Source organism: Micromesistius poutassou (assembly GCF_964030765.1).
Source record: "Micromesistius poutassou genome assembly, chromosome: 10".
NCBI lineage: Eukaryota > Metazoa > Chordata > Actinopteri > Gadiformes > Gadidae > Micromesistius > Micromesistius poutassou.
Window position 1 is genome coordinate 7,246,888 of NC_140280.1, and position 26,978 is coordinate 7,273,865.

Sequence of the window (26,978 nt, forward strand, 5' to 3'; positions counted from 1 at the left end):
TGGTAAAACGATAACAAACCCTACCTTGTTCAAAGACATTGTAAATATAATGCGGCGTGTTATCTAATCGGACAATCTGGGCATGCATTAGTTTTATACGGTGCAGCTCTCCTTAATGTAGGTCAAAGTAGGTGACGCAACAGTGTCCTCCTTTGAACCCGGAAGATTATTTCCTGTCGTATCCTGCAGATGGCGCGCAAAATCCTCTCAGGGAGCGCGATATTTCCACTATCTATTTGACCATTATCTAGCGAATCTCGCGCTTGTCTCGCGTAATGTACCATAACAGCATAACAATAATTATGTTTATGTTTACTTACATTTCTTTAAAAAACAACAACAACACCGCGTTCAACACTCACTCTCTCTCTCTCTCTCTCTCTCTCTCTCTCTCTCTCTCTCTCTCTCTCTCTCTCTCTCTCTCTCTCTCTCTCTCTCTCTCTCTCTCTCTCTCTCTCTCTCTCTCTCTCTCTCTCTCTCTCTCTCTCTCTCTCTCTCTCTCTCTCTCTCTCTCACACACACACGCACGCACGCATACACACAAACACACATCGCTTCGGAATTATGTCAACACAAATAATGATATATGTACTTGCCTTTTATTCTATGGTCTTCAAATAAAACCCCACATCGCTAATTGGTTCGGAAAATAAATAAATAAGATAATAGTTTCCTTTTTAAAAAATATTTTCATTTAAGAAACAGACAAGCGCGCGCATGCACACCTGTCACTGTCTAGACACGGCGGGGTGGGGGTGGGGGTGGGGGGTGGGGGGGGGGAGGGGGGACGTGCGAGGGGGGGACCCCCACATGACATGTAATTTCTTTATGTTACACCAATAATATTTCTTAATGCATGTACATTCAGAAAAAGAACACGAGGTAAAGATAATATTGGTCGATATCGTGACATCAATTCATTACTGTGGTTGGTTTCAATTCAGCCAAATAAACCGGCACATTTTTTCCTGCTAACTCGAGGTCAGCTCGGGGACGTTAAAAAATAAATAAATGAGAAAAAAGAAATGCGTAGAAAGTAAGAGACACGACAGACAATCTAGCTTGTTGGTACAGGAAAATGATGGGCAGCGCCCTCGACCAATAGCACATCGCCGTTCCGTGTGTATCGCGTACAGACAGCGGCGCCGTCAATGAGAAGTTCGGACGCGTGACAGACACCGCGTCTGCACACAGACAGTGGAAGATTTGGGAGTTCACGATCATCAGCTCGAATAATCTAAACGAGGGGGTTTCAACAGTAGTTTTAACTTTAAAACATCCGAGCGAAACAAAAAGCAGCCTAGGAGGTGTGTATGCGACGCTTTTGTCTCGTTTCAAACCTCAACCATAACGCAATCATAACCAGGGCGCTCGCTCTGAAAGGTCAACCTTCGTTACAACAACAATAAACTATGCGAGGCGATCATTTCAATTCAGAAAGTTTTGCTTTTCTTTTACACTGAGCTGAGTGAAATTTGTCCTCGCATAGTGGTTGGTGGTGGTGGTGGTGGTGGTGGTGGTGTGGCTGGGGGTGGGGGGGGGGAGACCCACGACACTCCACAGGCATAATGGAGCTGGCTTCAGCGTCCCAGTGTGTTCGTCGGGAGGGTGTGCGATGCCCTAGGATTGGGGCATATTAACGCTGACCGATGTACGAGCCGTCCTACACCGCTCAAGACAGCGCGCTGCTTCCATCCCAGTGGCTTAAGTGAATAGGCGTGCCCAACCAAAGTATTCGATGTATAGTTAAAAAATGGGAGGCACACTTGAACCGAGGTCGTCTGTGAAGGTAGGCTGCAGCGTGTGTTTATTGATGAGATGAAAGAAGATGGAAGTGAGAAATGAAACAAAGTAAAGGAACATAATTTAAACTAGGCTTTGCTTTGTCGGGCAAACCGGGGACAGCTGTGGCACGCCGTCGCCGCTATTGAACGAGCTTCGGACCGCAGGTAAGAAATGACCAAAAGTAGCCCAAAAGAGCTCTTCATGTGATGTGGGGTTTGTAATAAAGGGGGGTAATACAATGATTGTAATTCCGTGGAGCGTATACCATGTCCTCGTAAACTTAGTGCCATCCACGCAATACTATGGCTTCTAGTTTGTATCCCGGTTTACGCGAAATATAATCCATCACTATAAAGCACATTCGACAACTTCATTCTTTGAATGGTCTCGGGGCGATTCAAAGAGTTGAAGAGTTTTAACGTGAGAATGAAATTACGCGTTTTTTTGGAGACTCAATGGCAACTGCCGTGTTTTTTTGTGTATTGTCCGTGTACGTTAGAGTACGCGCTGCCTTGCCACTGCCATGACGCAAGTTGCCCATCTGTCATTATTGTAAACGTGCTCTGTACATTTAGCGAGCACACACTTTCACATTTGTACTACGAGCCGGGCTGGAGACTGGTTTACGAATGGGCATAATGGTTTGAGACCATCAAGTCGGTCACAATGTGCCATGGCTGAGCCGTGCGTGCTGCACGCTCCCATTCACACACCGCCTGGAACATCTGTGGTGGCAGACGTGCGCGTCTGGCTTTTAGGTCACTTATTTGAATTGGATGGACAGGTTTCTTGGCGCAAGTCACCACCATTTTGTAAAAATACAATATATATTTGAACCGTTTTATTTTTGGAGGTTTATTTAAGAAACACGGTTGGTCGGGACGGGAGGACAGTGTCTGATCGTCATGAGCTATACGTTTTTTTTGGGGGGAGCCAGACAGATGTCTAGCCTACATAGTCTGGAGGATCACAAAATAATATGATGGGTATTTGGGAAATTAAATCACGTTAATTTATCTTCGGTAAACAGAAGCCTCCGGATGCAGCGTATTTATATAACAAATACTTTATGAAAGGAAAAAAAATCCCCCATTGCGTTTAGTTATTTTTTTTTTTTTACGATGGGCCTAAATCAAAACTATCCAATAGTGCATGTTCTCGATTTCCGTCCCGCTGAAGCCACATGAACGATCATTTAGTATCGAAGTGTTTATGCATGGATGGTAATATTAAAAGTGGCACATAACTGGTTCGATGTGGTGTAATTAAAGTTGCAATAGAAATGCTTCCTGTTTGGCTTTTTTAGACGCTTTGTTGCAAAAATATTATTACAGAAACGGTGTACTTGCCATTTCTTTGTTGGTCGCTTCACAGCACTCAAATTTAGTCAAAGTTATGGGAAATCAGTCGCCTGTACATTTGGGCAGTGAATGAGGATAAGTCGAGCATGTGACCCTAATAGAGCCTATAGGCGTATTGGGAATAGCGCTTCACTTTGTTAAAACAAACAGTTAGAAAACAGGGCAATGCCCTCCGTTAATTGCATCAATAGTCATGGTGTCTGTTGTTTCTTAAAAATAATTAGTCTTGACAATAACAGGCAGTAACCCGCCCGGCCTATACATGTTTATCGTAGAAGTACAGTGAGCTTGTGGGTGAATCGGATCGGTGGGCATTGATTTCAAAAGCAGAAGTACGATGGTCTGCATGGAAGCTGAATTCAGGAGAAAGTTATCTAGTAGATCTACAGTAATGTAACACAAACACACACGTATGATTCATCTCTACATTATACAATTACCCTTTCGAGGTATTTATTTTTTCTTTCGTTTAGGAGGTTTTGGTTTCAGGAAGCACATGGGTGCTGCATGTTGGCTGGTGTGTATTGGGATCTTGGGGAGTACAGCAAACGCACGCCACGCCAACACGCCTTGGTCATTGTGATGTTCAATAGGAAAAGGCTTCTACTGTACAATGTGTGTAGCCTACCGTGTGTTCTGTAAAATGTGCATTTGTAGTCCATAGCATATCAGGTGCCCACTTGCATTCACTTCAAGCCACTAATGGTTACTTCATATGTATGTATTCCATGCATTTATTAATATTCATAATGCTTGGGCTGTGGCCATTGGCTGTCTTTGTCATCGCCCGAGACGACCTAGTCTCCACCTCATGAATATTCAGAACCATGTCCACTGACCAACCGGGCTTATGAAAGAGTAATAAGCACCTATAGTGTGCCTAGAGAGAGACACAAATATACATGTCCACAACAAATAAACACCAAGGATATATAAGGACAGCGTCCATGTTTGACATTCCAGACAATCATGGAGTAGAAGTTTAATGGGAGCGGGTTACAAGACATTATATACAAGATGTAACCTGTAGGTCCTCAAAGTGTAAAGAACAAGGATTTTATAGAGGCCGACTGTTGGGAAAGAGTGCAGTGCAATGTATAGTGTGTCCATATATGGCCACAACTATAGGGGAAGACAAGATATGTATAGAATCCCCATAAATGTTCACGCCCCATGAGAGCATATTGTAGTCCAATACACAGACTGGACATGAGGCTCGTAAATTATAGTAAAGTAAAGTAAACTTTACCTGCACATACATACATATGCGCAAACATAGCTCATTGCAACACAGGTCTCCCTTAGCGACGAGGCTGGTGCACCCTAGGTATGTATCAGGATAGGACGGCCCGTAGTCCGTAAGTTACACCAGGAGAAGAGGCTGAACTCCTTCACCAGGCAGAAAAAGGCTTTTTTTTCTTTACCGCCTAGGACCTGTATCGTGGCTTGACTCAGTCCCCTTCACCGGTGTCCGGCCCCACCCCAATTCACTACTACTACTACTACTAGTACTACACTTTCCTTAAGTTGCGTTTTAATGTTACATATTTCCAGTGCTATGGTGAGCTGGTAAAGGCTATGGAAGGTGATGCCAGGTTTCGGCGGATGTCTCCGGCGTCTAGTGTGTGTGGTTGTGATCAGGAAGGCCACACACACCAACTCTGTTTCTCAAAGTCACACAGGTGATCTGATTCTCTAACCGGGCGCCATTGCTTCTTCCTGAGCCCTTTTTTTCTATGAAAACTATAGCGGGAGAGAGAGAGAGGGAGGCTTTATAGCATTCGTTATAATCAGTTGGTTGTATTGACTGGACACAGATGCTTGTTTTTTTTCCCTTTTTCACCCTGCCCTACCCACCGTAGCGTTTAACCTCGTCGTGAGGACGCGATTGGTGTCTGGTAACCCGCGTAACGTTCTTTACAACAACACACAGTCAGTGTGTTTTCAAGTCTTGTGGCAGCAGATCACACTGCATCGTTCACAGAGTTTGCCGTCTAGATTAATGGCATGTCGTTTATTCTAAAAGAGGCAGAGTTTCGGTTGAAGTGAAGCTTGAGTGACGTTACCCTTATTGTTTTATGCCATGGATTGAAGCTACTCTGCCATATTCCAGTACAGACTAATGAAGCGACCTGTGACCCCTGTAGCTGTTGCTGGATCTCCTTGATTAGGTTTGGCACTTTCTTAAAGAACATTGTAAAGGCCCATAAAATACAAACTACCCGACAAAAGACAATGCCCATTTTTTTTTTTTACTGTAGAACACACGCACGGATGCAAAAGAGAACACACAAACACACACAGTTCCGACAAGAGTGTGTGTGGATCCTGCTTTTGAATAACTATATATTCTAATTGTCAACGTAGTCGTTAAAACAGCTCCGGTACAGGCATGCTTTCCGGAAGATTTGGCAACGTTCAAAGGAGGAATTTTCCACTATCCTTCCTTGTTTGTTTTCCAACTCGCCCGTAAGCACTTGTGTGCCATGGAAATTGTATATTTAGATTTGGTTTTAAAAGAAGAATTGGACATTCAAGTCTTTATTTTTAGTTGCTCTCCAAACACATACATGCAGGCCCAGGCATTCAACTGACGTAAAAAATGTATCCTGGATCCTAATAGCTGAGTTGTGTGTTTGCCAAGGTGTGTGTGTGTCCTCAGTTAACCCGACTACCCATATGGCTTCAAGGCCTGCTGAGCGCACAGCACACTGGAGGGGGAAACTATCTGGATGGTATTTTAGAGAAGAAAAAGAAACAGGCTCTTCACTAACTTTTACCGGGATTACCTATAAGTATTCTATATATATTTATACAACATTATGTTTAGAAACACTGCAATGCTTTGTGTATGTCTGTGTGTGTGTGTGTCTGTGTGTGTGTGTGTCTGTGTGTGTGTGTGTGTGATCTTTTGTTGCATTTTGTCCGAGGAGGAAACTGTAACTGTAAACCTTTGCCGGTAAACAACAGCAACAGGAGATAAAAAAAAAAAGAATTTGGGAGTGTGTGTGTTCGAGTCTAACCCAGAAAGGCAGTGTTTGTGACAATAGGGTCCACTGTGTACACCGGTTAAAACTTAAGGGGGGAATTATCTACACAATAGCATTTGTACTTTGATTGAGCCACAGAAATAAAGTACTATTAGGACGATTTGCCGTGTTTTCTTAAGAATCCAAAACCCTCTCGGATCTGTCGGTAAGGACTTAAATGTTTTATAAAAATATGTCTTGGAGACATTTTTCTTTCTGGTCCTGTAGGAGCTGACCGGGGCTATGCACAGCCTGTTTTGCAACTCGTACGTTGGGCGAGCACTTTTTTTTTTCTGTTAGTAGTTGCCAGGTTTGCTTTGGAGATTTCATTGAACATAAACATTTATAATCTGTAATGTTCAGACACAGCTAGGGGCAACGTGGCATTCAGAACCAGTTGGAAATTTCTTATTTTTTCTGACCATAGGAGGGGATCATTGTTCTCAACAATGGTCGATATTAGACTTAAAACATAGACTTTGGCTGTTGCACAAACTTCTACTGGTGGATTTCATTGTCTCTGTGACCCAGGCAGCAGTTGACGTTGAGGATGTTTTCTTTAGATCTTGTTGCTGTTGAACTTGTTTGGGACCAATTTGGATTGATGTCACAACGATGCCAGCCAATTTCCTGGTTCTCTGTGTTGGAGCATTCTTAGCAATTTGGGCTCTGTAGGCATAGCTTGTCCCTTATCTGGCTTGAATTATAGTCTAAATCGAAAATACAATCTAGAGTTTTTTTGGTACAATTTTAGTGAAGAAAACTCCAACATACTCACAGTATAACAACATGAAAGAAGAATGCCCTCTTGGGTTACGTGGTTTCATTGGTTTAACTGACTACTCTTTGTAGTTTAATACAGCAAAGTGATGTGATATCAGGTAATATTGGTCGCATGAAGCTACCGTAGCAGGGTTAGGTGCTTTAGCTAGCCTGCAGATCATAGGGCTAAATGTGTTAGCAGATGGTTCATTTCATATGGGTATTCCTGGTTGTCTTTGCAATCTGTGCCAGTGTGTGCCAATTATAGACTAGTTAAATGAGCTAGACATAGGCTACATATAAACTGAATGCCTATGTGACACCCTTTCTAGCTATAAATATACTCTATAGCCCAAATGGCCACACACACATAAGTAGTCTTATAAGTGTATGATATGAATTGGGTTTTATACAGGAAAGGCTAGAAATCTCCTTGGGAGTTTTGCGTGACACTGATTCAAGTTACCCATCAAGCTCAGGACAACGTATGTTTTTCCCCCTCAAGATGAAATCCATCCTTGACATTGACATTGTCTGTGCAGTATTTAGATGGTATTGTGTGCAGTGTATCGAGTTAAACACAGACCACATCTGCCGTGGAAGCCTGAACTTTGTAGTAGTAGTCTGGCTGTCGTTACAAGCTCCTCGTTTTTTAAATGCCAAGTCGTTTAGGCCTACCAAAGATCCTGAATTTGCTTCCTTACCGAAAACCATGTTGAAATGGAGGACATGTTTATTTTGTTCTGCTGGCAGAGCCCAACTTGGCCCCTGTCTTTGTGAGACATGATAAAAGAGACGGGCTGCCCCACCCTAGTTTTACAAACAAAAAATTAATAAATTTTTGCCTTTCCTCATTGGTACACGATAACCAATTTTTTTCCCTCCCTTTTTTTCATTTTTTGGAAGATTTTGCAGTTGCTATGGACACCTGTGCCAAAACGAGTCTCTGTTTGTGCCACAATTGCTTGGGGGTTGGAGCAGTTTTTTGGAAGATCACATGAGCACCAAATGGTTTTGGTTTCTATTTTTTTCGTTCTTTTTTTCATAAGAGGAGCTTGTTAATAGAAGAGGAGTCGGCAATGAGGCCGAAAATATTTTGATATTTTGGACCACAGTGGATGGTGTCACTAATTTCATACATCATAAACAATCATGTGATTCTTTTTTATTATTAGTTTCAGGTCCTAGTGGTACACTTCACCATCAAATACACACCATCCATTTATATATGGTGTCCACTTGCTTTATAAAGAGACATATTTTAGGGCATTTTGTGTGTGTGTGTGTGTGTGTGTGTGTGTGTGTGTGTGTGTACGCCTATGTCCGTGCAAAACAAGCGAGCTACAAAAAGTAATTAAATTCTCCTGTAGTGGTGTCATGAAGCTGTTGCATTTGTTGAAACATTTCCATCTTAAAGAAATAAAAACAACCATAGTTTAAATGGATTTTTAATCTGCTGGATTCCAAACACGTCTCCACCACCGTCGATACAAGGGCTGGTGTTTGTGGTTACTGAAAGTACACCTATTCATTCACCTAAAACATTTGCAATGATTATTTTCATAATTTAGTTTTCACCACCACATGCAGTGCTACCCATCCACCAATTACATTGTTGTTAATGGAAAAGACAAGAGTGCACAGCCACTGTAAATTGTAACTCTTGGGGACCATAACAGGTAAGGAATGTTTATAATGAAGCAAACATGTACAGTTACGGTCAACCAGCCGCTTAAACTGTCTGTGTAGTGTAGTAATGTAAAATGTCCCTGACGTTAAATTTATTGATTCAACCCATTGTTATTTTGTCTCTCTCTCTCTCACACACACACACACACACACACACACACACACACACACAGAAATCTTTCATACTTGGTTTATGAAAAATATAATTTAGTCTTTCAGTCGGCCGTCCAAGTGTAAATGCATCGTCTGAATCTTCAGTAATGGATGGTAGTTAGTATATATTTACTGAAGTGGGATTCAAGTCCAAGAGTTAATATGCTGACACTTCAGACACTTCATATTTAGGCCTATTTATAGATATAGGCCTATATCTAGATATAGGCCTATTTCTATATATAGGCATGTGTGTGTATATATATATATATATATATGCCCAAACACATTACCCAAGATATTATTATTGTGATATTGCATTACTCTGCAAGTTAGCCCAAAAGTTGTGAATGCTTTGATTACTGAAATGAGGGCGTGGTACAAAGGTCAGCCTAATGTGGACAGGTGAACCATTTTTTATTTCATCTTATAATTTTGTTATTTTTTTTATAGCTGAGAGAGCAGTAAATTGGCGGCAAAGGCGTGGACTTTGTTCGCACAACACGTCCCTAAAAACAAAAATGGCTAATCTTATAGAAACACACCAGGACATGGGTTGTGGTGTGAGATAAATGTTTGAGGAGAGTAGGTGTGGACACAGTGAAAAAGAAGAAAATGTGTTAAAAAAAAAATGTGGGCACAATCTTCTCTCATTCCCAACGCATCACAAACAAGAGATTGACAGAATGTAAAAAGCATGCGTGATTCATAGGGAATTGGATCGACACATGTAATGTGAATGTATTTTAGTTTAGGAACAGACTCTGCTTCAGTTTACACACACACACACACACACACACACACACACACACACACACACACACACACACACACACACACACACACACACACACACACACACACACACACACACACACACACACACACACACACACACACACACACAGCCTCCAGATCTCAACGCATGCCCTATGGCCCTATTCTCCCTGTCGGATTTAAAATGAAAATCTATGCGTGTATTGTAAGCTGCATTTGCATATTCAACACCTATATTATTCACATGACCGACACCGTCTCCTCACACAAGCCTGCCTCTTGTGTCTGCTTCTCCCCTTTCTCCCCCCCCCCTCCCTTAAACCCCCTGCTAACCATCTACACCTCCACCGCCTCCTCTTGATTAACTAATGTCTAATTTGATGCGGTATATTTCATGAGCTCGCCGGCTGGTTTGGGCAGCTCATTAATCCGGCGGCCCTGACTGTCTAGCGTTGTCGCCGTCCGTCTCCTCCTCTTTGCTCCTCTCTTTCCTGGTCTTGTCTGGTTCACTGTCTCTCCTCCTCCCCCCTTTTCTCTCCCCTGCTCACTCCTCTGGTCCTGTCTGGTTCTCTGTCTCCTCTCCTCCTCTCTCCCCTCATCTGGTTTTTCCCCTCTCCCCTCCTCTCTCCACTGGCCCGGTCTGGTTCGCTGTCTCCTCTCCTCTCCTATCCTCATTTGCTCTCCTCCCCTCCTCCTTCTCTCCTCCTCTTTCCCCTGGTCGGGTCTGGTCTTGTTCGCTGTCTCCCCTCCTCTCTCCTCTTCTCTCTCCCCCTCTGTCTTCCTCTTTCCTCCTCTCCCCTCCTCTTCTCTGGTCTGGTCTGGTTAAATGTCTCCCCCCCCCCCCCCCCCCCCCCTCCTCTTTCCTCCTCCCACCCAGCTCTCCTCCTCTCCTCCTCATTATCTTCCCTCCTCTGGCTGTGTCTGGTTTGGTTCCCCGTCTCCTCTTCTCCTTGGCATGGTCCGGTCTGGTTCTATGGTCCTGGTTCTATGGTTCTGATTCTATGGTTCTGGTTCTATGGTCTCCTGGTCTGGTGCTCTGGTCTGGTCCTATGATGTTCTGGTCTTGTTCTGTGGTCTCCTGGTCTGGTTCTATGGTTCTGATTCGCTGGTGTTCTGGTCTGGTTCTCTAGTCTGGTCCTCTGTTGTTCTGGTCTGGTTATCTGGTGTTATGGTCTTGTTCTGTGGTCTCCTGGTCTGGTTATGTTGTCTGGTTCTCTGGTGTTCTGGTCTGGTTCTCTGGTGCTCTGGTCTGGTTCTCTGGTCTGGTTCTATGGTGCTCTGGTCTGGATCTCTGGTCTGGGGCTCTGGTCTGGTTCTCTGGTGCTCTGGTCTGGTTCTCTGGTGTTCTGGTCTGGTTCTCTGGTGCTCTGGTCTTTGTTGTGGTGGCGCTAGCATGCAGAACATGGGCCGGGTCTGCAGCATTGTGTCTGATTTCAGAGCAGACAAACTGACCTCAAGGGATTTTATTGACAGAAAACCTCCCGACGCACAGTCCTGGAGCAGCAGGCCCACTGTGTGTGTGTGTGTGTGTGTGTGCATTTGTGTGCATGCATGTTTGAGGGGCAGACCAAGTGACAGACAGCCAGAGAGAGACAGAGAGGGAGAGAGAGAGAGAGGGGTGGGGAGAGGGAGAGAGAGAGAGGAACAGAGAGAGAAGCATGCAAACACTGGGCCATAGAGAGAGAGCGCGAGTGAGAGAGATCAATATCAGCCACGGAGAGATCCCAAAAAATACAGTGACTTCACAAATCTCCCTCCGGCAGAACAATAAGGAGCAGAAAGAAAATGGCCGCCGCCGCCGAGGATCTAATTAATTTTGAAGGATCATCAGCCCATTTAGTCCGAGGCAGACTCTGGAGGGGAGGGGCAGGGGGGGAGAGAGAGAGAGAGAGAGAGAGCACAAGAGGGAAGGAGAGAGGAGGGAGCGAGAGAAGAGGGGGGGGGGGGGGGGGGGGAGAGAGAGAGAGAGAGGGAAGGAGAGAGAGGGAGGGAGAGAGACCCCGGGGCTGATTAGAATTCACTGCAGGTAGGGCCGGCTGCTGCTCAGCGTACTGTGGCACAGCTAAAATGGAATCAGGGCTGTGAGTGGCAGTCTGGGCAGCCAGGCCCCCCCCCAGGCCTGCCTCCCTTTGTTGCCAGGTTTTACCTCGGTTCACCCCCTCCCTCAGGTGGGGGGGCGGGTGTTACTACATGTGTGCTTGAGAAAAGAGAAGAGGCGGCGGTGGGGGGGGTGGGGGTGGGTGGGTGATGTGTACTTATATATTTAAATGTACATTCTCCTGACTGATGTACAGTGAATATATTTAGATTCATGTTCAGGTTCCATTGTCCTGACACGAGGCAGGGAAAAGCTCTGTCTGGTAAGAGCCAACCAAAATATTTGAGGTGTGTACGTGCGTGGCTCTGGTGTGTTTGCGTGTGTGTGTTTAAAAGATTAAAGAAGTCCATTAATAACGAATGAACCCACTGTTCCTGAGGCGCTCGTCTTCTGAACCACGCTAAAAAGTTAGCGTTTTCCCGGCACAGCAGATGCCATTAGAAAGCCTTGGTGAGGTTGCATCTTAAACTTTCACACCCTCATTTCCTGATATCCTACTCATATGGGCCACACACACACACACACACACACACACACACACACACACACACACACACACACACACACACACACACACACACACACACACACACACACACACACACACACACACGTCTCATGGTATATGTAATGTGGAAACACTGTCTGAACCACCCAGAGACTAGGAGTGATGGACTAATGCATATTTCTTATTTCTAGCTTGTCTTGTTGAACATTGATTGATTTCAACATCCCCTGTTCTGGTGAGATATGCGGCCTGCGAACAAAGTTACGATTTACAAGTAAGCCATCCTGAAGGAAAAGTACTCCATGTACTTATGTTATATATATTATGCATATTATTGGGGGCTTTCGTGAGCTACCTTTACCATCATTTGTACTTTGTACACTGCTTAAAGCTGCGTCATTTTGGAATAGTAACAGCAGTAGTAAATGTGATAGTTATAGTTAAAGTAAGAGTCGTAGTTGTAGTAGTACAATAAGTATATGAAGTAATAGTGGTTGTAGGTAGTAGTAGGCCTAGTTGTGCAATTAGATTAGATGTATTTTATTATCCAAGATGGGTTATTGAGGAAGCAATAGTTAATGAATAGCAACAGTAAAGGTTAAAGAATATCAATAGTAATAGTTAACGAATTGTCATAGTAAGAGCTAATATAAAATATGTAGATAAGTAATAAGACTAATGGTTGTAGTAGGAATACTAATATACTTATACTAGTAGTAAGTAATAGTAATACTAATACCAGAAGTAGTAAGTAATACTAGATATACTAATAGTACTGAGTAATACAAGTCCTACTAATATATCTAATATATAATCTATAACATACTAACACTAGTGGTAGTAATAAAAGTAGTTCAGGTTCGTACAGGCCCTGCAGGATTCCAGCTTTCACACCAGAATCTGTTGTCATGGATCCAGCCGCGGATTCTCAGACTCTACTCAATCATACTTTAACTACTGCTCGCTGGTCACAAACTTCAGCTTGGTTGGTGGGGTTTTAATACACAGGCCCGGTATGCTACTTAAACATGCTAATCACGAGGAGTCAGGCGACCCAGGGCCCGGGGTCGTGAGGCCTCCGCGTCCTGAGACACCACTGTCTGGCCCCACACACACACACACACACACACACACACACACACACACACACACACACACACACACACACACACACACACACACACACACACACACACACACACACACACACACACACACACACACACGTGGAAATATCAATCATCAATCACTATACTATAATATACAATTATATACTAATTATATTAACCTTGTTTGTATAATAACTAGTACATTTTAAAGGAATTGTATACATTCTCCCTGTACCTAGAGATACCTCTCTGACTGTTAAGATAGTTGGCTTTTACATTGCCACTGTAGCCACGAAGTCTGATACTAAGGCCATGCCAATCTTAATCAGACTTATCGGTTGTGTAGATTCCTTTAACTGTCTTGCAGCCTTGCTTGCAGACTTGCAGACATATCCACTTCACCTATATTGTATTGCAGTTTAACTTGGCCTCTCCCACCAATCCTAAACTCTCCGTGATGGTCATTCCCACTCACCTTTACTACCTGTATATCCACTACCCACAATACAAAGGTTTCCCTAGAAGAATCTTGTTCACTTATTGTCTTACTGAATGTATTCTTGGTAACTTTGCTACCTGTATCTTCCCCTGATCATGCTTTAAAATTAAATCAAATATTTAGCTGGCCGACGTGTCCTAAAAATAAGTTAATCTATATATCCAATACATTAATGAATACACACACACACACACATATATACACACACACATACACTGACTCACTTGAGCACATACACACATTTGAGGCACACACACACACACACACACACCCCTAAACCCACATACTTACACACACACACCCAAACCTACACGCACACACACACACACACACACACAGCCCTACACATCGCACAGACACACACCCCCCTACCAACACTCTTTTGGTATCACACTTAACACTCACACTCCCTGTGCTTCCAGAGCTCTTGAGAAGAGAACCAGTGTACATTTGTGAGGAAAAGCAGTCTTGTGTGGAGGGTGTGGCTCTGCGAGAGGTTAGCACAACTGCCGAGGGAAGATTTGTACCTAGGAGCTGTGTCATTTTCAACCTTGATTCGTAATTGACGGTCAGGTAGAGCGGCGGGGACGTCTCCTGTGTTTAGTTAGCTCCGCGGAGCCAAGGCTCCACGTTAATGCTGTGTATGAGCATGTGTGCGTGTGTGTTCGTCTCCTATCCGGCTCTGCTTCGTGCCTGGGCTCTTTAACACACACACACACACACACACACTCACACACATGTTGTATGTTTTCTCTCCTTCCTCCCTGCCGCCTCCTGCCTCCTCCTCCTCCTGCCCGGGCTGGGTCCCGCACCGGCCGGCGAATCAACAGATGATTTGGACGAAGAGGAGCCGCCGGAGCACCTAGCCGTGCCCCCTGACCCGCCACACCTCCGCCACCAGCAAACCTGAAGCCTTCTCCAGCTTCACGCACACCTCCTCTCCCACCCAACGTTATCTGGCTGTGAGTACCACAACGCCTATGGTGTTTACCCTGCCTTTATTCAGGTTATTAACCGGTGAGCAGAAGGACCATTTAACGGTATTGGCTGTGGGGCTCACGTTTGTCTCCAGGGCTCGGGACGAGAAGGACCCTGCAGGCTTGTTTTCATTGTTTAAACAAATGTACGCTGTTAAAGGTGGGGAAAACGGCGCATAGGATTTTGTGGGGAACCAGTTTGTGTTTCAAATACACTTTGTGTGTTTGCCGGGTTTAAGGGAAGTTTTATTTTTTTTTAACGTCCTTTCCTTTTGGACGGTAATCCTTTTGTTGAACAGAGAAATGTGTTTTGTGTTCATTGTGTTTAGTTTGAAAAATGTACCATAATTCACACCTGGATTTAATGTAAAATATGCATTCATTCATACATTCGGGAAGTCGGTAAGTACAAGAAAAAACATTCATTTGGATATTTTGAATGGGGCAGATTTGTATTGTAGGCCTATCCAAGAACAAAATGGAGGCAGTTTCTTGTCCCACTTTTTTTGTAAGCAATATGTTGGACAGCCGTTCACGGGTGGGGTCATTAGAATCTACAGGCACCTTTGCTTCTGTATACAAAGAAACATTTGAATTAAATGAGAAATTAGATAATCAGTCTTATTTTTGCATATTGTCATATTGTATATTACTTTTTTAACATTACTTTAGAATTCCACGTTTTATTTTAATTGGGGGTTTTCCTTAGCATTTGGATGGGAAAAAACTGAACAGGGATTCAACTTAAACAGTGTTAAAACTGCGGTGCATTTACTGTAAGTGTTTTCCCGGGATAGTGAGAAAGCGCCATCACGGGAACACATGGCAGACAAAGGAGCCAAATCTATTTGTGAGCTAAGTTCGCCCCCTATTGTCGGCTGGTGATACTACAACCAGATAAGAATCCTTGATGTACTTGCACAATGTACTCGGAAACCATTTTAATTGTCGTTCGCCGAGGACGTGCATCGTGGGTTTTTTTATTTGAAAAAGCTAGAAAAAACGCACAACTTTCACAGAGAAGTTGTTTTATTGCCGCATTTCACTTTACGTCATTTAAAGTAATTTTTCCGGAATTACTTAAATTCCATTATTTCTCTATTTTCATAAAAGCTCTTTGGACTTAGTGCCTCCAAAAGCTACAGCCATTTGAAACATTTCAGAAAATATTTTATACAATACATTGTCTTAGGCAGCATAGCTTTTTCATGGACATCACATTTATTGTTTAGCAAGAATGCTTTTGTCCAAAGCAAGGCTTTGCGCACAAGCATTTAATTTATCTTTTATCACAGTACCATTGTAAAGCTTGGGTTTCCGAGCCCCAATGTCCTGTCGAGGAATGTGTCAACTGCTAAACAGTTATAGGTTTTTTCCTTGTTCTGTTTTCATCCCGCTCTCTGCCAGAGCCCTACCTCTGAACCCGGCTGTTAGTTGATGACACCCTCACCCGCCCCCGTCAGATCCCTGTCTCGGACCAGCACTATTGACTGATCAAAGAGTTAATATGACACCCTCAGCCGTCCCTGACAGATCTGACTCTGACCCCCAGTTTTAGTGGATCAGACCGTACATATGTTTCGCCCTCATCCTGTTTTTATCCCCATCCCTGCCAAACATCTGTCTCTATCCTCCCACTGCTCTTAAGGAGTTGATCAAACAATTTATGAGGATTCACCTTCATCCTGTTCTCCTCCGCCTCCTCCCTGCCAGACCACAGTCTCTATTGTTCTTAAAGGGATTGATCATTGGAGCGACGGAGGGGTTGGTATTAGCACCAAACGGCCCTTTGTCTTAGAGCCCAACAACAGATCCCCCACAAACCAACGTGTCTGGGGCCCATCTTGCCCAGGTATCACATTGTTCAACTTAAAGAGAGGGTGTGGGCAGTTTGTGATTGGCTTGATTTGAATAACTGTAACCCAATAGAAATCAGGGGGTTGCGCCTTTTTGTATGTTAACAGCTAATGATCCGAGGTATCTGATAGCCCCGCCCTTGAAACAGAGTTGGCAACTGCATCCTGCTTTGAACGATCTTTTACAGTCCCCCAGTCATTCCCAGGTCCCCAGTCTGCTAGGTGAGGGCACCTTGAGCAAGATGCCCTTACCCCTTACCTCCCCCTAAATGACATCCAAGTTCCTTTGGAAAAAAGCACCCGATACATGAGTGTAACAGAATAGCAACTAACCCTAACAGCAAAGCTGTAAACGTTGGCCAGCTCTAAACAAGTGCTTTTTCTCCTTCCTCCTCCTTGGTTTCCGGGGGGTTCAGGTGACACCAGTTGCAAGGGGATGACCGAGCGTATTCATAACATCAACCTCCACAACTTCAGCAACTCTGTACTCGAGACCCTCAATGAGCAGCGGAACCGCGGGCACTTCTGTGACGTGACGGTGCGGATCCATGGCAGTATGCTGCGCGCTCACCGCTGCGTGCTGGCCGCCGGCAGCCCCTTCTTCCAGGACAAGCTGCTCCTGGGCTACAGCGACATCGAGATCCCCTCCGTGGTGTCGGTGCAGTCCGTTCAGAAGCTGATCGACTTCATGTACAGCGGGGTGCTGCGCGTGTCGCAGTCGGAGGCGCTGCAGATCCTGACGGCGGCCAGCATCCTGCAGATCAAGACCGTCATCGACGAGTGCACGCGCATCGTGTCCCAGAACGTGGGCCTGACGGGGGCCGGGGGGTTTCCCCTGATCCCGGGGGACTCGGGCCAGGAGACCCCGCTGGGCACCCCGGAGTCGGGCACGTCGGGCCCCAGCAGTGATGCCGAGTCCGGTTATATGCAAGCCACGTCGCAGCACAGCGCCTACAGCTCGCTCTACTCCTACCCGGGGCTGTCCCTGCCCAATGGCACGGCCCGCGAGCGCCCGCCCTACGTCACCACGCTGGCCTCCAACTTCGAGGCGGCGGCGGCCGGCGCGGGGGCCGGGGCGGGGGCGGGGGCGCAGCAGCAGCAGCAGCAGAAGGACCAGCAGGCCCAGGACCCGCCCTGGATCACCCGCATCCACGAGCGGTCCCAGCAGATGGAGCGCTTCCTGTCCACCGAGAGCAGCACCCACTGCCGCAAGCAGCCGCGGCCGGTGCGCATGCACATCAAGCAGGAGGCGGAGGACGGCGGCTACGGCTGCTACGACGGCGCGGCGGCGGACTGCCAGGAGGACGGCGACGCGGGGGCCGAGGGCCCCGAGAGCGAGCCCAAGGGCGAGAGCTTCGACTCGGGCGTGAGCTCGTCCATCGGCACCGAGCCCGACGCCCTGGAGCAGCAGCAGTACCTGATGAGCTTCGGCCGCGAGGCCGGGGAGCTGGCCCACGGCGTCGGGGACGAGGGCCCCGTGCAGATCGAGGTGGACGACTCGTCCCCGGAGCAGGGCGGCGACGAGGACGGCGGCTCCTGCCACAGCACTAGTGACGCGAGCATGATGCAGCCCCTGGGGAACCCCGCGTCCGGCCAGTCCCTGTCCGGCACGCCGCAATACCTGCGGCCGGGTGCGGAATCTCTCACCAGCAACCATAGGATGCCCCTCACCATGACCAGCAACTCCCCGGTGATCGGGCCGGCTGGCAACGGCTACCTGCCCCTGTTCGGCGGGCAGTCGGCCAGCAACAAGCCTTTCTTATTCAGCCTTCCACAGAACATCGTCGGCCCGCAGCCACAGTTTGTGGCCGTGCCGCCGCCGACGATGACGTCGTACCCCAACCCCCTGTCGGGACAGCAGCAGGTGTCCGCCCAGCAGCAGCAAGCGGCTGGCGGTATCGGCTCCGGGGAGAAGAAGCCCTACGAGTGCACTCTATGCAGTAAGACCTTTACTGCCAAACAGAACTACGTCAAACACATGTTTGTCCATACCGGTACGTCACGTTCCCTCTCTCTCTCTCTCTCTCTCTCGCTCTCTCCCTCGCCGTGTCACTGCTAAATGGATGTCGTGTTTGTGTTTTCGGTTATTCGTAATGGCAGGTGTTGGATGCATGCGTGCGTGCGTGTGTGTGTGCGTGCGTGCATTGCCGTGTGCCCTGCATGTGTGCATACAAGGTGTCTCGTGTTTGTGTTTACCTTTTAACTTATGTTCTTGTGATGTCTTGTTCAAACAAGCAACGCATCTGAGAACATAAGTCAGTGAGCGAGCGCTCACGGGGCCACCTGTGTCCATAACCCTGGGGAAATGGATGGGTGTGACGCCGGGCTAATGCAGAGTGCGCTCAGCGGCACCGCCACAGCTCGTCAGTTCAGTCAGCTCAGTCGACCCCGCCCGCCCTGCGCGTCTTTATGATCGTGTTGCTGTAGATCAAATATTAAATGTTGATATTAAAGAGGAGGATATATTAAAGATGATCTTAAGGGTCGTCCCGTTGCGTTGAAGAGTGTTCGTCTGCATCACAGCGGGGGGAGATTAACCTCTCCTTTTATATTCCCCACGTATTGTTTCACATAATATAAGTCTATATATAGATCACATAGACAACTGCTCAGGATTGTTTCTGCGTGTCCCTAATGCTCATACAAGTCAAGTGGAGTAGATTGTGTTTGTATAGCCCATCAAAGTGACAGTCTCAAAGTGCTTCACAGGCCCACATTATAGGATTATAGGAACGTACGCATCAAGGAAGAAACCTTGAGGAGTAACCCACAAGAGGGACCCCTCCTTCTTTCTAGAGATGCACAGATGTAAGAGTTTAAGTTGAATGTTGTTTGGAATAGGGGAATTGAGGATAGAGACCCAGGGCAGCCTAACTCTCTCTCTCTCTCTCTCTCTCTCTCTCTCTCTCTCTCTCTCTCTCTCTCTCTCTCTCTCTCTCTCTCTCTCTCTCTCTCTCTCTCTCTCTCTCTCTCTCTCTCTCTCTCTCTCTCTCTCTCTCTCTCTCTCTCTCTCTCTCTCACTCTCTCTCTCTCTCTCTCTCTCTCTCTGCAGGCGAGAAGCCCCACCAGTGTAGTATCTGCTGGCGGTCCTTCTCCCTGAAGGACTACCTGATCAAACACATGGTGACGCACACGGGCGTGCGCGCCTACCAGTGCAGCATCTGCAACAAGCGCTTCACGCAGAAGAGCTCGCTCAACGTGCACATGCGCCTGCACCGCGGCGAGAAGAGCTACGAGTGCTACATCTGCAAGAAGAAGTTCTCCCACAAAACCCTGCTGGAGCGCCACATGGCCCTGCACAGCACGGGCGCCGCCGCCGTCACCTCCCTGTCCGGCTCCCCCATCGGCCCCGCGGGGCCCATCTCCATCCCCATGCCCATGGCCGTCGCCGAGCCGGGGGCCGGGGCGGCGGCCCCCGCCATGCCGGTGAGTGCCGGCGTGGGGGGCGGAGCGGGGCTGGGGCTGGGCGTGGCCGCGGAGGCCGGCTGCCAGGACGGGACCACCTACGTGTGCTCCATGTGCCCCGCCAAGTTTGACCAAATGGATCACTTCAACGACCACGTGCGCATGCACGTCTCCGACGGATAAGTACAGCGACAAAGAAAAATTTACAAAAAAAAAAAGATGAAAAAATACTCTTTTTTTTTTTTTCTCGAGAGAAAAAAAAAAAGAATGAGAAATTTAAATGGCACTAGATTTTTCCTTTTTTCGTTTGTTCTTTTGGGGGTATGAAGAGTAATGAGTAGAGACACTGGCACGTTGAGTTCCCAAAAAATGATTTTTTTTTTTCTTTTCTTCTCTTTTCTTTGTTTGTTATTCTAAAAGAAAACAGATTGGTGGCCTTAAGGCTTAGTAGTTTGAAACTGATCTACTGGATGGATCCAACTACAGGCCTCTAAATGTGTGCTTTCCTAAAATACTGATTATGTGTTGAACACTACCGAAAGGCCTACACGAGAAACACATTACACACAAACACACATATAATGTAGATATGTTTGTAGGAGTATACAAGTGCATATGTATGTGTGTGTGTGCGTGTGTGTATTTTGCATATGCTTCTATGTGGTTGTTTGCGTGTGTGTATGTGTGTGCGTGCGTGTGTGTGTGTGTGTGTGCTTGTGTGTGTGTGTGTGTGTGTGTGTGTGTGTGTGTGTGTACGTGTGCATTGCCATGAAATGTTTACCATGGCAGATGTGAGCCCATATTGACCAGTTTGGAACATGAATAAGTCCAAGCTTACTGTGGTATAATTTACAACAACGACGACAGCAAACACACACACACATCTGGGTTAGGCTTCATATTCCCTCTAAAATACTGATGGTCACAAGGTTGCCTTCTTATGTAAAATAAAAAAAAAACAAAAAAACAAAAAAACAAACACAGAGAGTAGTTTAATTTGACACTGGGTTTATTTATTCCCATGGTTTTTAAGGGATGACAACGACGCTGTTGTCAAGGTACCAGTTTGACTCATTTTAATTGAAATGCCATGTTCCTGCTAGCAGCCACAGGGGCTTCGCACATGGTTTTATTGTCCATGCATTTTGATGGCGAAGAAAGGGTTGAGTTTGCTCCATCTCGAGTGTGTTGATGAGACAGTAATCGATCAAAAGTCGTTAACACTTTGGAGTTTGAGCTTTTGACTTTGCATACACTGCCACTAATATCTTTAAAGACTGTTAAGGCTGGTAGACCACTTCATTTCAAATCCTAACCTAGAAAAGGAAAAAAAAGCCAGATGTTTCTTTCCGGCTTTTTTTTTGTTTTTTGGCCTTTTACATTCAGAGTTAGGGCTTGAGTATGCTGAACGAAACTCCTCCTCTCTTACCGCTCTACATCTCTCACCCGACTGGTAAACCAGTGTTGAATAAGGTGTAATCAAGTGTAGCCCAGTCATGTGGCTGCAATTTTGGAATCAAATTATATCTGAACAGTGTTCAAGCTAGGCTTTCTTTAGGAGGGTAAAGAGGGAATAATATCTATCGAACCCGTTTAAAAAAAAAAAAAAAAAAAACTGAACAAAAATGCCGTCCTACTTTCTTCCTGGAATCTATGTACAACCTGTTCCCAGGTAGAAACTACAATCCTTTTTTTTCTCTCTTGATGCACAGCACCACCTAGTGGCACAAATGGCATGCAACATTTCTGAAAGGAAATACAGTCACAAATCAAGTACAACCACCAATGTCACCGGTCACCGGTATGCTGGTGAAATGATTCAAAGAATTTAAGTGTACATTCCTTATTTCCGTTTTAAAGACAAACAATCAAACAAACCCAGAAGTGGTTGTTTCAAAAAATAGTTTGAGGAGAAATGTGTCAATCAAGCATGAGGTGACAGTGGTTTGCCTATTATTTGATTAATTTGGTTTTCTTTCTAAATCAGAAACAGGAGCCACATGCAACTGCTCGTATCCTCTCCCTGCCGGATATCGCGCACGTCGGCGGGTGTATTGTGATAATATAACGACCCACACACGGCCCCAAGCTGTAGGGTCCTCTTTTTTTAAGTGCTACTTTGCACATTGTCATTGAATGCCTGTGCTTAATATGTCATTGTTTTTTTTCCTTTCAAATAACCCTCTACGGCTTTAATTTAATCAATTTAATCAGCAGGAAAAAAAAACAATAATTTTAATAAGTGGACTGCATTGTTTTCTTGCATATATGTTGCACTGCCTAAACCAATAAGTGCACTACTGTTAGCAGAGATGTTATATTTCTAGCAGAATCAGCTTTCAATCTTATCTTTGGTTGTAGAGAATATAAGAGCTTTTTTTTTTCCTTCCTTCAATTTATTCAATAAGCAACCCAACATTTCTTGGCTTTTGTAACTGCTTGCCATCACATATTTACTTTCATTTTCTGTTGTTTTTTTATTTGATTTAAATCTATCACAGTGTGTCTGTATTTCTCCTTTGAACCTTTTCAATGAATCTATTAATTCCCCCCAGTGACAAGTGTACATACATTAGGACCGATTCCTATCAAACCATCCAAGCCAAACAAAAACAACATCAATAATACAAATAACAACAATAATAATAATAGTATGAATAATAATAAAAATAATAACGTAACAAATGATATGGTATATCCTAAAGTGTATTTGGAAATATCTGGGCTGTAATGGTATGCAGTGTGAGAACAGTTAGTGGTAGTCGTGACCCTTCCTCTGTGTTTGTGCGTGTCCGTGTGACGTGTAGCCCAATCCAACTGTTGAAAAGTGAAATGTGTGTGAACTCTGCGCTTCCTTTGCAATATGCAGCGCCGGTACTTTAAGAAGCAGCGTTCAAAACCACCCAGGCGAATAGAAAACAGGGCACGTGATGTGGGTTTGATTTCAGACTAGATCAAATATTGACCTCTTGGTTATCCCTAACCAGAGAGGCTGTGTATCACGTTCGCTGGTGTTGCCGAGTCGCGATTACGCACCCTTGTGGCGTCGGTTTCACACTCCACAGAGTACAATTTCAATTCACACAACTATAACAGGGAACTGATATTTACCATTGGAACACATGTTGACCTAAGAGAAAGCCTGCATTTAATTCGCCCCATCACTAAATCAAAGTACACCAGAGTTCATTAAGGAAAAAAATACACATTAAGGCACTAAACCCAACCAGTTGGTTCAATAACGTTAAAAAAGTAGCAACTAGTTTTGCCTGTGACTAAGTATGCCGTCTGTCGTGCGTGTGTACTGTTGGTGGTTACCATCTGTAGCGTTGGTCGCCTGCTACTTTGTCTTTACACAGCACCACCAAGGTTTTCTCTATTGCCTTAACAGACAATGCACTATATAGAATATAGAATATATATAAAGCAACTGCCGGGATATCTCCAACCGCATTGCTATGGCACACTGCTCATATTTTGGATTTATTTTGATCTGCTCAGTACAGACTCAAGCACTGCCAAACTAACATCGCAATGTATCTGAAAGCAAAGACGAATATACTAGTTTAGTTGTGTTAGTGAAGTGTGTGTATTTGGTGATCTAGCATTCCTTCTTGGCACTTATCTGCATCTCGCAGTTTACCTAAATTTGCATATTTTGTATTATACATATATTAAATGCACTATTGACTGTAGCTAGACGCGTCTTCTTTATAAATCTGCTTGTTATCATTGGTCTTTATAGTCGGTTAGCTTAGTTAGGTTGGCGTTGGTTTCTTTTCCGGATTCATGCTATACAAAATGTTTTTGTTTTTTTTTGAAAAAAGAAAACCAGTGATCCAGATGAGGGCTTAACGACTTATCTTATAGTCCGTCAACGTTCTGTATTTATTGTAAGGTGTTGAATGGCAAACGAGGGTTTAGCGAGGAGAGCTCCTGACTTTTTATTTTAGCTTGTGCAGCATGACCTTCCACATGGCGGTAGACGCCACATGTTGCTCCGTGCCCGTCGTTCTCCTCTTCTCACGTTGCTTCTGATAGCCATTGTTCTCGTGCTTTTATTCATAATCCTCAATGTTGCAAATGGTCTGGCATTTTTTAAATGCAAAAAAAATGTTTGCCACACACCCCCTTCACCACGACCAATTTCTCAATTGTGCTTCTGTAATTGCTAGATTTAAAAGAAAAAAAAAAAAGAAAAAAAAAGTGGAGACCTTTCGTTTGTAAAGTGTATGCTATACATATATTTTTACAGAACAAAACGTGGTAACATAGATAGCCTTGAGTCAGCAGCTTTTTGTATGGTGTTTAGACGATATTATTGTTTGTTGTGTGTGTGTGTGTGTGTGTGTGCGTGTGTGCGTGTGCGCGTGTGCACACAGTCCAGGGTCTACGTCAGTGTCCCTCGTGCGTACTTCTTCATCTTTATGCATCTTCATTTCCGAACCTAATCCCGCATTTTTCTGGCCATCATATTGACTCGTCTATTCATAGTTGGGCGTGATATGATAAGGCTACTTTAGCGGCTAAGATGTCCTCCGTGTGTGCTCGCTCTGCACACACACAAAGTCTGTCGAGATAAACCCGAGACAGGAACACATAAGGAGCACGGCTAGTAAGCAGAAAGGGTTTGGGTCCGTGAGGATACGTCTGTCATTCTCTTCAGTCTTCACACTTCACTCACCTTTCATCCTCCATGCATGTACCAAGTCTCAAAGTTCAAATGTAAAACTGTAACTCGTACTAAGATGCAACTCAACTCGATGAATATTCAACGACAGCTTTCTTTCCTTTGGTCCTACTTCAGTACATACAAATAACTAACTTCTTATAAATATACGATGTATATAAGACCATCATCACACAGATACAGAAATACATTTTCAGATAGTTAGATAAAGAAATACATGCAGCTAGGTGATACCTTCTGGGATATAGGGGATACGCCTATCAAGTGCCTATTTAAACTATACAACATATTCATAGATTTGCTCTCCTCCGTTGCACAAATACAGTATATACACAATGGTCTATTGAGATGACACTATTTATGCTTGACTGCTTGAAGGACGTCGTTCACCGTGGGTGTATCCTTTAGAGAGACCCCTTTAAAATACCCGGCATGTTCTATTCACAAAACATGATATATGCAGTTTAATTTGCAGCCTGCATTTAATATATTTATGGAGGATTAAAAGATTAACGGAATTCTGGTGCTCGATAAAATAAAATAAAACTGGCCTTCATTTTTTGGTTTTAATCATTTAGTTTTATTTTCTGTGATAGAAAGATTATTCAAGTGGGTTTCCCTTGCTGTTTGGCATTTATTTGGGCATTTGTCTTTTCAGTTCAAGTCACATAAGACAAAGTGAAAGAGAAAGTAGCCTTGTAAAGCACATCCATTCAGGTACTAAAACCCAAGGCTTTACCATTGGAATACATCTTCTGAATTTATTTTACATTATTCTTTTTGGAACTTTCTCTGTCACTGAATTTAAGCCCATTTTACCGCTTGAATTGTACTTCATGTATTATCACTAATTGGCTGCTGAAATTGTCAATTTTTTTTAAATGTTGGCTGGCTGTATTGGTAAGCATGCCTTTAGCAATCATACAATCACGTCAAAGGAATGTGTGTAATGTTGGACGATGATTGAAGGCCTTGACCCCCATAATGCCGGGTTGCCAGATTGGAGCACAATCGTCCTTTTTTAGCTTTTATAACGCCTGAATTGGAAAAAGGGGATAACTGTTGGTATTTGCTGCCCCTTGAAAGATATGAGGCGCCAACACTTTGACAGAGATAATACACAAATTTGAATAATTACAGTGGTGCCTGTAGGGATTGAATTGCAGATTTTTTTCTTCAGTTTAAGATAGCACAGTAATTCCACTAATTTATTTTTTAAATCCTCCCAAAATACACAACTTACAGAGTAAAAAAAAAGGAGTATAGCTATGAGTGAAACCGTAATGTTAAACATTTTGACAGACATTTAGTTTACATAAACCTATTTTTAAGATATTTTAAAACAAAAACAGATCACTTAATAGGCAACGTGGTACAGCTTGTCCCTTCCACCCAACCTCCATACCACACTCAGACGTTTTCTTGTACAAGTTTTTTGCTAAGCTACTACACACTGACCAGAAACATGTAACAGTAGGCCTATCCTGGATAGCCTGGGATAGCCTACATGCTATCAAAGCTATATAACATCCCTAACAGCTGCCACGCTAACTTTTGCAGTAACACAGCTGCTATACTTGTGGTGGGCTTTCTCAAATACATTTATGAAATATAACAGAGGTTAACCAGCATGTGCCACTTATGAGTTATACTAAATACACCCTCTTGTTACCACACAGTTGCATTTAAAGAGCTTTGATTCAACTAAATCGTTATTTTTGTTTTGATGGGGGATATATATTTTAAAGAGTGTCCCTTCCAGTCAAATCGTTTTTTTCGGTTGTGAAGAGTTTAATTTTGGTATATAGTTTAGCCTACAAAGACCTTACATGTAGCCTGTTCTGTGTTTATCGGTCGCGATCCTACGAGAGCTATCTGAACATATAGTTTTCTAAAAATGTCAACAAAAAAAAAACAACCCAAACTGAAAAAAGTATACATTCCTACGAAGCCCAGCACATTCCAGCCCAGCTAGGTGTTCTCCATCTTCCGCACTAACCCACTTAACAACCAGTCCTTATTTCTCACACCTTTGACACGTCTGCCGGCACTCCTGCCGTAGCGAGCACTGCCCCAGCTTTGTTTCCCAAAGTCGAGAGAGAAAAAAGGGTACCCATAATTTATCTCATCATTTTAGGAATAATCATTGTATCATTCTGAGAGGAGAATAAGATCTAAGATCGAACAGCCAGCGATTACATGATAATTGTCAGAACAGGCATGCAAACTTTCAATTAAAAAAATGTAATGTAGCACTAGTGTTTCAGAAAAAGGTGTGGT

At 44.4% G+C, this 26,978-nt stretch overlaps 1 protein-coding gene across 3 annotated transcripts; it reads left to right on the top strand.

Moving 5' to 3' along the window:
- The first annotated feature begins 1,564 nt into the window (after positions 1-1,564).
- zbtb20 (zinc finger and BTB domain containing 20) lies at positions 1,565-26,616 on the top strand. Of its 3 annotated transcripts, none has more exons than XM_084474563.1 (5): positions 1,565-1,789; positions 1,906-1,949; positions 14,601-14,732; positions 17,020-18,597; positions 19,656-26,616. In XM_084474563.1, exons 4-5 carry the CDS (start codon positions 17,040-17,042, stop codon positions 20,189-20,191), a joined length of 2,094 nt encoding a protein of 697 aa, XP_084330689.1. In that variant the 5' UTR covers positions 1,565-1,789; positions 1,906-1,949; positions 14,601-14,732; positions 17,020-17,039; the 3' UTR covers positions 20,192-26,616. The 3 variants fall into 3 exon arrangements, with proteins under 3 accessions (XP_084330689.1, XP_084330688.1, XP_084330690.1); XM_084474564.1 differs by lacking the exons at positions 1,565-1,789; positions 1,906-1,949 and adding exons at positions 11,525-12,104; positions 12,354-12,436; XM_084474562.1 differs by having other exon boundaries at positions 1,565-1,949.
- The last annotated feature ends 362 nt before the right edge of the window (positions 26,617-26,978 follow it).